Source organism: Leptonychotes weddellii, chromosome 5 (genome assembly GCF_054177405.1).
Source record: "Leptonychotes weddellii isolate Sample4059 chromosome 5, ASM5417740v2, whole genome shotgun sequence".
In the NCBI taxonomy this organism is placed as follows: domain Eukaryota; kingdom Metazoa; phylum Chordata; class Mammalia; order Carnivora; family Phocidae; genus Leptonychotes; species Leptonychotes weddellii.
The window spans coordinates 103,810,412-103,824,509 of NC_138373.1; the positions used below are offsets into that span (position 1 = coordinate 103,810,412).

Below are 14,098 nucleotides of genomic sequence, written 5' to 3' on the forward strand. Positions count from 1 at the left end.
TGACATTTGTTGTTTCTAACCCTGACTACCACCCCATGAGGAAAGTGTGGTTATCCCCACCTCATGGGCCGGGAGCACAGCAGAGTAGTAAAGAGCAAGGCCCTTGGAACCGGACTGCCTGGCTTTAAATCTTGGCTCCAGCTCTTTCTAGCGGTAGAATTTTGGCTAAGATATTTTTCTGTGCCTTAGCGTCTTCATCTATGAATGGGGAAATAATTGTATCTATTTCATAAAGTTACTACAATGATTACATGAATGCATGTATACAAAGTGTTTCAAACAGTGCCTGGTGTGAAACAAACACTCAATAAATCATAGCTATTGCTTTTACAAAAGAGGAGAAAGGAAATGACTTTCCCAAGGTCACTTGGCTTCTAAGTGGCAGAGCGGGGTGTGTCTAAATACCTAACCACTAGGTCTCCCTGCCCAGGGCCCTGTAAATGAAAGACACTCCATCATGGATGGTGCCTCCTTTCCAGTACTCTGGTGATTGGGGTACAGGGTGGGAGGCTGATTTCTCCAGCCCCGCCCTGCCCCACCCTGCCCCGCCCAAGGGCTGGAGCCTGGAGTCAGGCCCTTTTTTTTCCACTGAGCAACTGGAAGAACTGGCCTCCAAGTCTTGCTAGGAGCTGGGAGGGCGAACAAGGGGGTATTGAGCCTGGTGGGGCCTCACAATGGCTGCTCTGTCCCGGCTAGCCGGGGGCTGGGCCCGTTTCCGACGGGGACAATAGTCAAAAGGCAGTGACGCCGGCAGGGCCTGGAATCCCAGGCGGGATTTTCCAAGGCCTCAAAGCCTGCTGTTTGTCCTCACATGGAGACCCAGGAAGCCTGCCTCCCTGTCTCCCCCCCCTACCCCACCCACGCTGGGCCCTGTGCCCAGAGGCCCTGGCCCCCTCCCTAGCCCTGAGGTGCCATTGTGACTTGGGTTGGGGAGGCTCTGAGGTCTAGGATATGAGTGGGTGCTCTATACCCCAGAGTTTGTGCCTGATGACCCTCGTCTGGGGCCTGGAATGGAGGAAACTGCCTCATGCCTGGGCTCTGGCCACCGGCACTTGGTTATGGAGGGAGGTGACGAAGGTTGGCCTCAAGGAGGCTGAGGAGCTTCTGAAGGTCACGGGCAAGCACCCTGTGCTGGAGCTGTATCGTGCCACACGGTCGGCTCCGAGGGTCCAGTGTGCTGGGCTGTGTGGTGGCCTGCTCTGTGGCCGCGGAGGGAAGCCTGCGAGAGGCTGTCGGAGGCGGGAGGCCGCATGTGGTGGCTGGACGGTCAGCAGGTGGTTAGTGATGTCCTTCCGCAACCCTGAGGCAGCTACGTGGTGCATGTCCCGGCTGAGGGCAGTGCTGGGTCCCCTGTAGGGGACAGCCAGGCCTAGGGAGTCCCAGGGAGTGTTAGCGTCAATCTGAACTAGCCCCAGCCCCCACCGAGGTCCCTGACTGCAGCGGAGACCCCAGAACCCCTGGGCCTCCTCAGAAGACGAGGCTGACAGGGTGAGTGTCTGTCCATCCACCCTCCAGCCCCGCTCCAGGCTAGGCTTCTGCCGTGCCCTGCCTTGGCCCCAGGTTGGGGGCTGCTGGGGCAAGGCCTAGGCAGGCTAGTGGAACTTCGAAACCTCCAGCCTCCAGTTGTGAGGGCAGGAAGGAGTAAGGGCAAAGCTGAGCAAAAGCCCCCTCCCCTCCCCCAGTATCTCCTTCCCCACACAGCCAGGGACATTCTGAGGGCAGGAGGCCCATTCCAGTGTCCCCAGCTAGGCTCAGAGCTGGCCTGAGGACTATGGGAGCCCTGGAGACTTTGGCCTTGGCTTCTTCCCCCTTTTCCCCCACCCCTAGGCCCGTGCTTGGTTATTCTCCCTACCACCCTGGCTCCCCTCCGCCTCCTGCCGGGCCCTGACCCTACCAGGCCGCGGCGGGGGGGGGTGACTTGAGGTCTCCTCAAGGTCTGACCCAGGCACCGGCACTTGGGTCCAGCCCCTACAGGCGCGGCCGCGGGGGCTGGGGGTGGCAGCTGGGCCAGGAGGGGAGTGCCGGGGCGGGGGTGTGTGTGTGTGGGGGCTGTCCTGTTACGTGCTGTGTTAGCAGGGAGCAGTGCCCAGCTGCAAGCCAGGCAGGCGGGGGCCGACTGTCCCTGTCCTCCTAGTCCGGCACATCAGAGGGATGAGGCCCTCACCCAGCCCAGCCTTGAAGACCTGGACCCCAAGCTGGGTAACTGGGGTACTATGAGGATAGACAGATGCCTCTGGCCTGACAAGAAACCAGAGTTACATAGAGATATCCCCTTACCGGGGGGTAAATACCCTCTCCTTTTGCAACGACAGTCACACAGACTCCTCTGGCTCAGAGAACAGATACACACATGCCTCCCAAAGGAACAGATGCATAGACCTTGCAGGAAGGAGAGATGACAGAGCCCTTACCCCTGAGGACAGACACAGAAATTAAGCCCCATCCCCACCCCAACCTGGCCAGAGAGACAAACATATAGACCTTCCCAGAGAATGGTACCCACCACCCTTCCCCAACACCAAAGTGCAGATTCCCACATCCCCCAGGAGGACAGGCAGCAGATGGGCTCCCTCTCAGCCCAAGCCAGGTCTAGAGGCTGCCTGACGACGAGGTCAGGGCTGGGAGGTGCCTCTTTCTCACGCTCTCTGCTACCCTGTCGGAAGCCCAGCCATTTCCTCTGCCTCGGAGGAGGGGATGTTGGGGTGGGCGATGGAGGAGCCCATGACCGGGATCCCAGGGGGCCAGATGTCAGAAGGGGACAGCTGATTCTCCGTGGCCCTGCAGCCTGGCCGGGGTGAGAGGGTCAGCAGACAGGGTGCTGACCACCCGGCCAGGCTATGCACCATCAGGAGCCCCCTGGCCTGACGTCAGTCACACTCATTGTTGTTGCTGGGGCTTGAGTCACTCCCCGTGACGCCACTGGGGTCAGCTCCGGAGCAACTGGGGGTGGCCTGCAGGCCCAGCTTCAGGGCTTAGCTCTCCCCTGGGCACACACTAGGATGGGGTGGGGCCATCCAAGGCCACAGTCACCATGCAAAGCCAGCTGCCTACTCCCAAGGTCTTGGGTTGGCCTTCAAGGTCCCTCCACGGGCCTCAGCTGCCGGCCTGGCTCAGAGGGCCTCAGCCAGCCGCCCAGCTGCCTGGCTGGCCGTGGCGCCGGGCTCTGACTGAGAAGTCCACTCTCTCTGTCTTTGCCTCTCCTGCCCCGCAAGCCTCAGTTTCCACCCTCGGCTCTCAAGGAGACCTCGCCCCCAAGCCTTTTTCTTTCCCCTTCTCCGGGAACCCCCCCTTCCTGAATAATTCCCTATAGCTCCACTTCTTTCTGGAACCACTCCCCCCTTCCTGCCCATCCCCTCACGCTGCTATCCTGTGCTCTCTGCAGCTATCCCGGTTTTCTCCTGGTGTCCAGTCACTGCCCACCTTGCCGAAAGCAGGGCTTGGGCCCTCTTCCTTATTCTCAATGTAGCACATTCTCTCCCACAGGCCCGCGAGATTGACAGCAGGAGCCTCCGTCCCAAGCCCCCTCTGGCCCCTGTAAAGCCTGCTGCCATTTCTTTCGTACCAGGTCTTGTATTCTCCTGCCCAGGAGGAACATTTCCTCTGCAAGACTTTGAGCTTTCAGAGGGCCACGCTGTCCACCGTGGTATGACATGGGTGTGCCATGTGGACAGTTACATGTCTGGCATGAATGAATGAATAAGTGAATGAATAAATGATTACATCTTGAAGGGGTGCCTGGCTCAGTCTGTAGAGTGTGAGACTCTTGAACTCAGGGTCGTGAGTTCAAGCCCCCTGTTGGGTGTAGAGCTTACTTAAAAATAAAATCTTTAAAAACAACAACAAAAAAGATTACATCTTGATCATAGGGTGGGATAATTCATTCCACACAGTCTCACTTTTTGGACCCTCCCTCCCTGAAAGGACCACCCACATGGGTGTAGGACCCAAGGTCTGAGGTGCAGTGAGAACTGCCCTGTGAGGATTTGGGGAGGTAAGAGGAGGCAAGGATTGGCCAGCATCTGGCTGGAGACAAGCAAGGTGAGGGGGCTCAGCTTCAGCCTCAGGCAGGAAAGCCTCCAGGGGCAGGGTGAGTTTTGGAGGAGGGACAAGAGTGGATGAAATGAGGACAGAATGTGTGGCCTTGGCAAGTGTATTAGTCAAGGTTCTACAGGGAAAGGGAACTAATAGGATGTATATCTATAGAAAGAGATTTGTTATGAGAAATTGGCTCATGTGGTTATGGAGGCTGATAAGTCCCTAGATCTGTAGTCAGCATGTGGGAGACCCAGAAAAGCTGGGGTATAGTTCCAAATGCTGGCGGGTGGGAGACCCAGGAAGAGCAGGTATTTCAGTTCAGGTCTGAAAGCAGGAAAAAAACCCAGCATCCCAACTTGAAAGCAGTCAGGAGTTCTTATTCACCGCAGGGTCAGCCCTTTTCTGCTATTCAGACCTTCAACTGATTGGACGGGGCCCACCCTATTGGAGAGGTAGTAGTCGGCTCTACTCAAGTCTACCAGATTCAAATGTTAATCTCATTCAGAAAACACTCTCCCAGACACACCCAGAATAATGTTAAATAAATTGTCTGGGCACTCTGAGGCACAGATAAGTTGACACATAAAATTAGGCATCAAAGTAAGTTACAACATATCACTGAGCCTCGGTTTCATTACCTTGTAAACTGGGGGGAAATTGTATTTACCTTCAAAGGTAGCTGAAGAAATCAACACAACAGTGCATTCGAAGTGCTGGTGTTGTGCCTACTAAGGCTCAGTGATGGGTAGTAGTAGTGACGATGATGATGATGTCAGGATTGTGGCCTCCCTGAGATGGAGGGTGTCAGGGGTAGGGAAGAGATCAGCCCCTCCCTTCACTGACCGGCAGTCTCTGGGAGTTAGGCTCTGATCGCCTCCCCCACCCCAGGGCTGGTTCTAACCTCCTTGGGTCTCCCCTTTTGGTTCCTCACACACTCAATATTTTATGCTGATTCCTCCTGGTTAAGTCCAGGCTCCAGAAGAGGTTGCTGGTCCGTAAGGCAGTCAGCTTTCTCCTTCCTGAGGCCCTGGGGTACTCGGAGGCTGCCAGGGGAGAGGTAGCTGCACCTGGGACAGAGACAAACCAGAGACCAAGTGCACCAGGGCCCAACTATGGGGAGGAGGATGAGGGGATAGGGAACCGATGAGGAGGGGGGAAAGGTCAGCCAGAAAAGGAGTTGTGTGAGGGTTTAAAAAAACTGGTGGGAGGGCATCTGGGTGGCTCAGTCCGGAGTCTTGATTTTGGCTCAGGTGGTGATCTCAGCGTCCTGAGATTGAGCCCCGTGCTCAGTGTGGAGTCGGCTTGAGAGTCCCTCTTCCTCTCCCCTGCCCCTCCTCCCATTCACACTCTCTCTCTCCACCCCTTTCTCTAAAATAAATAAACAAACAAATAAACAAAATCTTAAAAAAAAGAAAGAAAGAAAACCTGGTGGGAGAGGGGGAACCTAAAGGGTGTGCTGGAGCCGGCAGGTACTGGTGCTGGAGAGCCCATTGTACCTCTGATGATCAAAATGTAATCCTTCATTCATTCCGGACTCTGCATTCAGGGATGTCCTGTAGCTTCAAATCAGCCATCATAGGAAACTAGCAAACGCTACTGATCAAGGCATCTTCTCACAAGAGAGCAGGCTTTGAGTGGGGTGTATTGGAGAATGGTAGTGCATGGGGAGGGTCAGGGTGGAGAAGCCAGAAAGAGAACTTCTGTAGTGGTATGGAATCCTGCATTTGAACCCCAGGGTCGGCAACTTACCAGGTGACATTGGGCAAGTTACTTAACCTCTCCCAGCATCAGTTTCTTTATCTGCCTTCTAGTATTGATCGTTATCAAGCTTAATTGACATAACATAAAGCACTTAGAATCATGCTCTTTACGTTCCACTCAATAAATATGATCTATTATTATTTTGGGAAAGAAAGTATGTTAGCATCTTAATCCTCAAGTAAACCACTCAGGCAGAGTCTCGGTAGGGGCATGCCAGGCTCTATGGGCAGTAACAAAACAATGGACAAACCTCTGCCTGCCCTGGGCTTACGATCTACATGGACAACCAAACACGCTCCCAGAAGTTACAGAGCACTAAAAATGCACTCATTCCTATAACACTTCACATTCCACAAAGATCTTTCATATGAATTATCTCTTGTGAGCCTCACAACAGCGCCCCATTTATAGAGGAGAAAATCAGAAAGGATGAGTGACGTCAAGAGGCTCACACAGGGGGCAATGGCAGAATTATGAGCCTTACAAGAACTGTCACCAGATCGGTCATGGTAGAGCACCAAGTAGTGCTCCTGTATGAAGATAACACAGTAAGGTTATGCCCCTTTCTCCAGCATCGTGGGGCCAGGGGTTCTGTCTATTATGCACGCTGGACAAGCTAAAGTTTTGCCATCCGTTCAGCATCATGCAGCGCACCGGCCTGGGCTCATCTCCAGGCCACCTCTCCAGATGGCATGCCCTTCATCTTGGGGGATCGGTGCCCCGTCCAGGCCCCTGCGCCCGGAGTTGGGAAACTAGACCTGCGTTCCAGAGGCTGGCTCGTCGCCGATGACTCCTCTCCGCCTAGGGAGGCGGCACAGAGCGCACTGGCCTCTCCTTCCCTCCCATCTCTATGGCGGAAGTGCGCCGTTCCAGCCGAAACACAACAACATTCTCGGTGGTGGGAGTGAATGGACTCGTCCAAATGAGGGGGATACGTCTCACCATCGAATCAAAAGCTCCGAGACCTAATCAAGACAAAAAGTAGCAGGTTTTTACGGAGCAGTATGTGGCCCCCTGTGTCCGTTGGCGTGGCTGTAAGGCGGGGCGGGCGGCTGCGCTGCGTCGGGGCCCGGCCGGGCGGTGTTCGCGCCCCCCCGCCGGAGGCCCGCGGAGCCGGTGGAACGCGCCCGGCTGGAGGGGGCGGAGGCCCGGACTTCCGTCGCCGGCACCGCCTCCTGCCGCGGTGGTTGGGCGCCCGCGGGAGCGCGGCTGCGCGGCCGTCGGGTCTGGGACGCGGGCTCGGGAGGTGGGGGGCTGTTCCACCCAACCGTCTGCCCCCGCCCCCTGTGCAAGCGCGGGCACTCCCCGGGCCGGCGGGAGGGACGGCGCGCCTCGAACTCCCGAGCGCGGCCAGGCTGGGCGCGGGGAGGCTCCCCCACCCGCACCTCCCGGGACCTCAGGAGGCTGCTCCTCGCCTGGACCCTGGACTTCGGCGGGTCGCGCGTGGTGGCGGTGGGAGACACGGGACCCGGGCGGAAGGTCCTTCCTGGGCCCGCCAGTGTCTTGACGCTGGGCCTTCTGTTTTTGCTTTTAGGCTGTCTTGCGCTCAGTCGCCGGCGTGGACGTCGAGGCGCACCTGCGGAGGGGGCACCTGCGCGTGCGGAGGAGCAAGGGCATGGTCCGAGCCTGAGGGACCCGCGCTCGAGCCTGTACGCGTAAGTGGGCATGGGGATGCCCTGGGCTCCAACCTGGCTCTGTGCTCTACAGACCTGGGCCTTGGGGGGAAAGGAGGAATGAGACTTCCTAGGCCTTGCTCGAGAAGACTCCCTCCTCACCGGAGGCGGGGGTGAGGGCAAGGGGACAGACAAGCTCATCACGGACCAGAGGTGGCTTGCTGTGGGAAGGAGGCTGGGGTTGATTGGTCACTACCGACTTCTTGGAGGAGTGTTGCCTAAAACTGTTCAATAATGAGAGAAGAGCCTGGGCGTGGGGAAAAGAAAGAAGTGGCCTGGGTGAACGTTTGTGGGGGACTCCAGAGGGGGAAGTGGTGGAAGAAGGGGGAGCTGGGCCAGAGCTGGGAGCCTCTAGATGGGAGGCTGTTGAAGGGAAAATACTAGAGGGCAGAAACGAGTGGGAGAGTCCGACTCCTCCTGAGTGTAGGAGAAACCAATCCAGCAACCTTTGGAAGGACCTGGAGGCTCCCGGTCAGGGTGATTTGAGCAGTTACTTTGTACTAGGTTCCAGGCACCGAGTTTCCAGTGATGAGTAGGGTCCAGCCCTGCCCTCAAGGAACTGTCTAGTGGGAGAGCTAAGACAGGGTAACACCCGTGAAGAGATGGCTGCTAGGACAGGTAGACTCGCGCTGGTAGCCGAGCCAGAGGCAGAGCCAGCGTGATCTCTGAGCTGTCCACAGACTGCCTCGTGTTCACTGCTGAGCACTGCTCTTTAATGGGGATGAGACAAACTGAAATACACAGAGGAGAGCTGCCAGATAAGATGTGATGTCCAGCTAGCACGGGTATGGGGACTCGGGACCTTTAACCTGTGGTAGGGGTGAGGGGTGATGGAAGAGTTGTGTCCGGATATCAGAAAGGCACATTAGTGGAAAAGGGGTGAGACTTATTCTGTGTGGCTCCTGATACCCAAACTGTGACCAGGGGTTTGAAGCACTGAGGGGCAGATTCCCTCTGCAGAAGGAATACCTGAGGAGTAGAGCTGTCTAAAGATGGAAAGGTCTGCCGTGAGAGGTGGTGAGTTCCCCGTCAGGGCAGGTTTGTAAGCTGAACGCTCAGCAAGAAATGTGACTGTTCCTTCTCCTTTGGGGCTCATGTTCAGCTACTTACCAAGTCTGGTTTGCAAGTCTGTTCTTGCCTTCCCACTTGCTCCACCTGTGTTGTATCATAGCCTGTGTCCTCTCTCGGCAACAGTGATATCATAATGAATTATAGTGGCTGATACTTAGTATTTACAACTGGCCAGGTACTGCTTTAAGCGCTTCACAGGTGCTAACTCATCCACTCCCTGGGACGGTCCTTCCAGGGTAGCTTTTATAGATCCCCTTTATATAGATTCAGGAAACTGAGGCACATAGGAGTTAAGTAGCTTGCCCAAGGTCACACCATGAGCGAGTGGCAGAGCTGGGGTCCCAACCCATGCTGTCTGGCTTTAGAGTTGCTGTTTTTAACCACTATTCTGCTGTGTTTTACGTAGGCGATTTTATTTGATCCTCACAAGAATCCAAATTTACAGATAAAACACAGTGATTTGCTTGAGGTCACAGAGCAAGATATAGGAGAGCTGGGGTTCGACCCAGGACTGTTGGATGTGAAACCGTCCACACTTCGCACTTCACTCCCTCACATCCCATTGCGCTGCCCCTGTAACTGTCCCTACTGTCAGGGCTCTAAGTGGTCTTCTTGCCAAGCCTTTCTGCCTTAAATCTGAGTTTTTATCCTGGAGCCTGTGGATGGCCCTGGCACTAGGTGAGATTGGGGGTGTGTGCGTGTGTCAGTCAGGTGTCAAAGCCCAGTCTTCATTTTTTTTTTTTTTTTTTTAAGATTTATTTATTTATTTGAGAGAGAGAAACCATGAGCAGTGGAGTGGAACAGAGGGAGAGGGAGAAGAGAGCCCACCGAGGGGCTCCATCCCAGGACCCTGAGATCATGCCTTGAGCCGAAGGCAGACGCTCAACTGACTGAGCCCCCCAGGCGCCCCTCAGTCTTCAGAGTTTTTATTGATTTCTCAGAGCAGTTTCTGGCCACAAAATAGTGAAGAGCAATCCTTTGCCTTTTATCCAGTTAACTTTCTGATGCACAGATCTGATCTTGGCACAGTGATGCATTGACTCTTCACTGCCCTCAGCACAGGGTCCAAATGCCTTAACCTGGGCATTCAGGGTCCCAGGCAGCCAGACGCCCATCTTCCTTTCCTTTTTACTCCCGCCTTGTACCCTGGCCAGTCCGGTGGCCTTCACCTGCCTTTCTCTCGTCCAGTCCCAAGGCCGCTCAGGAGCAGGGGCCGTGCTCGCCTTGAGCGACCAGTGCCTGGCAGGTGCCGCACAGGGAGCTTTCGCGGGCCACTGCACTGGATGCTGTCCTGAGGTCAAGCCCTGGCTGGTTGGTTGGGCTGGTAACTTTGAAGCTCTCCCTTTCTGATCCCGAGAGTCTTCCTGGTAGCAGTGCTGTCAAAACGCAGAGAAAGGCCACGGAGGCAGAGGCTGGCCGCGCCAGGAGGGAAGTGGACAGGTAACATGCAGATCATTCAGAAGGTGTCAGCTCGCTGACCTGGCTGCTCTTGCAGGGTGGCCCCTGGCTGGGGTGAAGCTCCCCCGTGTTTATTCTTACCCCGCCCTCGGGTGCGGGCTCCTGGCTGCAGGATGAACTGTCGCTCGGAGGTGCTGGAGGTGTCGGTGGAGGGGCGGCAGGTGGAGGAGGCCATGCTGGCCGTGCTGCACACGGTGCTCCTGCATCGTAGCACGGGCAAGTTCCACTACAAGAAGGAGGGCACCTACTCCATTGGCACCGTGGGCACCCAGGACGTGGACTGTGACTTCATCGACTTCACCTACGTGCGGGTCTCCTCTGAGGAGCTGGACCGTGCCCTGCGCAAAGTTGTCGGGGAATTCAAGGTAGGGAATTCAAGGTGGCGCAGCAGGCGGCAGGTGGACCTCGAGTGCCCCTCCACCCTGGCTTGCTCTTGGACCAGCTTACCCTTCCTGAGTGTTTCTGTCAGGTTCTTCCACGGTCTAAGGAACAGGCGTGTTCAGCGCTCCTTGCGGGGAGAAGGGCTTGGGGCAGGGGCAGGGGCAGGGGTTGGTAAAAATACCCAGGGAAGGAGAGCAGGCAGCCCCTGCGGCATGGACATCGGGTTCCCTTGGGTGCTTATAGCCCCCCACCTCTGGGCTGGACCTTCTGTCTGACTCTTCAGCTCTCCTCTCCCTCCCTCCTGACTCCTCTCTGCTTCCACTTTCCCCTTCAGGAAATTCCTTTCCCCTGGGAAATTCCCGGAGAGGGAGGCTTGCAGGGCTCAGGTGCTTGCCGTCCAGTGGGGCGTCGCAGTGTGGCATGTGTTTGTGTGTACCTGTGGGGGCGGGGAGGAAGGTGGCAGGGACACAGCGGGCTGCTAGTGTTGGTCACCTCAGGCAGTGGGAATTTGTTTTAATTCAGGGTTGCAGTGTTTCACTATTTCAGTGAGTGGCTATTTTGAATTTTCGAGTAAGAGGGAACTTTTTTTAAGGAGGTGAGAGGAGGAGGGTGGTCTGTCTGACTTCCATTCCACAGACATTTGGAGAGCGCCTACATGGTGCTGGGCGCCATGTGCTCATGGCAGGAGGTGGACCCTCCCCCAGGGCCCAGTGTTCCCCCACTCGCACTCCCCAGTCCCTCTTCAAGGGAGGCTGTGGTAGTCAGCCATCTGTCCTCTACACACCTGTAAGAGGCACGTGGCGTATAATGGTTAAGAGCATGGATTCTGGAGCCAGGCTCTACCACCCAACAAGGTGTGACGTTGGGCAAGTGACTCCACCTCTCTGGCCCTCAGTTTCCCTGTATGTAAAATTGGAATGATAATCATACCTGCCTCATAGGCATAGGCACTCAGGATTAAATGAGTCCAGTATGGCAAGTGCTTGGACCAGCCCTGCACCACAGGAAGCTAGAGAAGTGTTAGCCATTATGACTACCAGTCAGGGTCCCGTGACCTTGCTTTGTCCACAAAGGCGAGAATTACTCCTTGATGGCCGTTTTAGGACTTGAGGGAAGCATCCTTACCCTCTGAGTTGGTCTTAACTCAGATGGAAAGGGGCTTCAGGGTCCCAGCCGCCCTAGGAGTGTAGGGCCACCACACCCCCTGGAGGTAGGGGATAGGCAGAATTACTGGATGAGATGGTCTCATTTGCTTCTCAGAGGAGAAGAGGGAGAAGCCAGGTCTGGTCTGTCCTTCCCTCCCCCCTTCTGTTTCTTGGTTTCCTTTTTTTCTTTTTTTAAGATTTTATTTATTTATTTGTGACAGAGAGAGAGAGAAGTGGGGGAGGGGCAGAGGGAGAAGCTGACTCCCCCCTGAGCAGGGACCCCCCCGCACCCCCCCTTGCACATCCACCCCCCTTTGGCTCAATCCCAAAGGCAGATGCTTAACCGACTGAGCCACCCAGGTGCCCCTCTTGGTTTCCTTTTTTCTAAGTAAGGATCATTGGGCTTTAATCCCCTCTTCTGCTTTTCTTTAGAGACAGATTTTGTTGGTTTGCTAGGAACACTCAAGTTTAGGCTGGCAGTTTGCTGTGTCACTGCACACGAATCCTTTGACCCCTGTGGGTTTCATTCCCTGCCCTCCCTGAACGACTAGTAAAGCTCGGAGAGCCTAATTTTTACCCTGGGGTGTAGGAAGGAGGCGCTTACAGGGCGAGAGCCCCTCCAAGGTCTCGGCCTGCTCATCTGTTACCCCTCCTTCCCCAGGATGCGCTGCGCAACTCTGGGGGTGATGGGCTGGGGCAGATGTCCCTGGAGTTCTACCAGAAGAAGAAGTCTCGCTGGCCTTTCTCGGACGAGTGCATCCCCTGGGAAGTGTGGACGGTGAAGGTGCACGTGGTTGCCCTGGCCACAGAGCAGGAGCGGCAGATCTGCCGGGAGAAGGTGGGCGAGAAGCTCTGCGAGAAGGTCATCAACATTGTGGAGGTGATGAACCGGCACGAGTACCTGCCCAAGATGCCCACGCAGTCGGAGGTGGACAACGTGTTTGACACAGGCTTGCGGGATGTGCAGCCCTACCTCTACAAGATTTCCTTCCAGATCACTGATGCCCTGGGCACCTCGGTCACCACCACCATGCGCAGGCTTATCAAAGATACCCTTGCCCTCTAGGCCTTAACTGGGGCCGCGGGTTCTCCTGGATGGCTTGTAGACCTTGGCTTCCGGGGATCGTACTGTGGGGCCCTTGGGGCTCTGGAACGTGCTCCGGGTTCTTGATGAGACTTGGAATGGCCACCCCTGGCTTCCTTGTTTTGTGGCTGCCAGTCTTTGGTCATCTCTTTAACCTTTGCTAATGGTCAAGTCTGGCCTTCACTGTCTCTCTGCACCCCTGTGGGGGTCCCCCTTCCTCCACTGTATGGAAGAGCCATAGCTAGGATGGTGAATAAAGTTGAGAATGTATTTGGGTTGAGCCATCTCTCCGTTAGCTTGTGTTCTGCCCTGAAACATTTAACACTCCCTGGCAGACCTGTGAGGATACAGGTGTGTGTTAAGGGCATTATTCCAACATGAAGGGAGTGGCGGGAGGGGATAGATTAACACTGATCAATTTGGTACTTTGTTGGACATTCACATAAGCAGGTGTTAACCACCCAGGTGTCACCGTGGTCAGCCTGTGAAAGACGACACAGATCAGGAACTGTTGCTTTTGGATATGATTGCTGTTTCTTCTCCCTAAGGAAGCTGTGATATCCCTGCCTTTTATATTATCTGGTCGGGTTTCATGATGGCCTCAAAGAGTATCTTCATAGAGCACATCCAGGTCCCCGCGTGCACCAGAAAGCTCATTTAACTGGGGGTTTCCTTCTCTGGAGAGAGACTGGCCAACTTGAGACAGGTGTCTGATGACACTTCTTCCAGGTCAGGCTGGCCCTTGCTGGTAGTTAGGACAGTGCTTTGTTAACACACTCATTTCTACACCAGCATACTCAAAATCCGTGAACTCCTTCTTGTGTACTTCTGATTTATTCTATATTTTATACTTTTGGGTTGTATGCGGGCAGTTGTACCAGGCTAAATGGAGCGGTGGGGTGGGGGGGTCTTGCCCGTGGTCCTGGAGCAGGTAGGTAGCCAGCGTAGGCAGGAAGTGTTCACACATTTTTCCCATTCCAGGCCACCTTGGCCCTGTGATACTTCACAACAGATCTTGTGAAGTCTTGCCCTTGATCTCTGGGGCATTGGGAGAACTCAGGAGGTTCTTAAGGCTTTGGAGATGGGGAAGGCTGTTTCCTAGCAGGTCCTTGATGGTGTGTAATTCCTACCTGGCCTGCTGCAGCCTGGGATCTTCTTTTCCTCCTAGCTAGCCATCAGCTAATCCCTTCTGAGTGGTTGGTTGGCTGATAGAGTTAGTTGTTTGTTGGCCGTGACTTAGTTTTTAAAAAAAGAGCTCCAGGTTGCTGTCTTTCAGGAGACCTGAGCAGGAGGGTCTTCCCTCCATCCCAGCTTTTTGAGACTTTCTACTTTACTGCAGCCAGACTCTGCTCTACCTCCGACCCCAGGTTGGCTGTGGGACACCCTGCAGGCAGTGAGCTCCCCTTGGTGGACAGGACAGTAACCTTTCCATTCCTTTTGGCATTATGATTTCCCAGAGGTAGGGGACTGATTTACTCAAGGCCGAAACA

The 14,098-nt window shown here is 55.3% G+C and overlaps 1 protein-coding gene across 3 annotated transcripts; it reads left to right on the plus strand.

The window, feature by feature from the left end:
• Positions 1 to 6,947: 6,947 nt before the first annotated feature.
• ATG101 (autophagy related 101) lies at positions 6,948 to 12,888 on the plus strand. Of its 3 annotated transcripts, XM_006751280.2 has the most exons (4): positions 6,948 to 7,042; positions 7,331 to 7,451; positions 10,036 to 10,363; positions 12,186 to 12,888. In XM_006751280.2, the coding sequence occupies exons 3-4, from the start codon at positions 10,112 to 10,114 to the stop codon at positions 12,588 to 12,590; spliced, it is 657 nt and encodes a 218-aa protein (XP_006751343.1). In that variant the 5' UTR covers positions 6,948 to 7,042; positions 7,331 to 7,451; positions 10,036 to 10,111; the 3' UTR covers positions 12,591 to 12,888. The 3 variants fall into 3 exon arrangements, with proteins under 3 accessions (XP_006751343.1, XP_030878441.1, XP_030878442.1); XM_031022581.2 differs by lacking the exon at positions 6,948 to 7,042 and having other exon boundaries at positions 10,111 to 10,363; XM_031022582.2 differs by lacking the exons at positions 6,948 to 7,042; positions 7,331 to 7,451 and adding an exon at positions 9,729 to 9,980 and having other exon boundaries at positions 10,111 to 10,363.
• Positions 12,889 to 14,098: the final 1,210 nt, after the last annotated feature.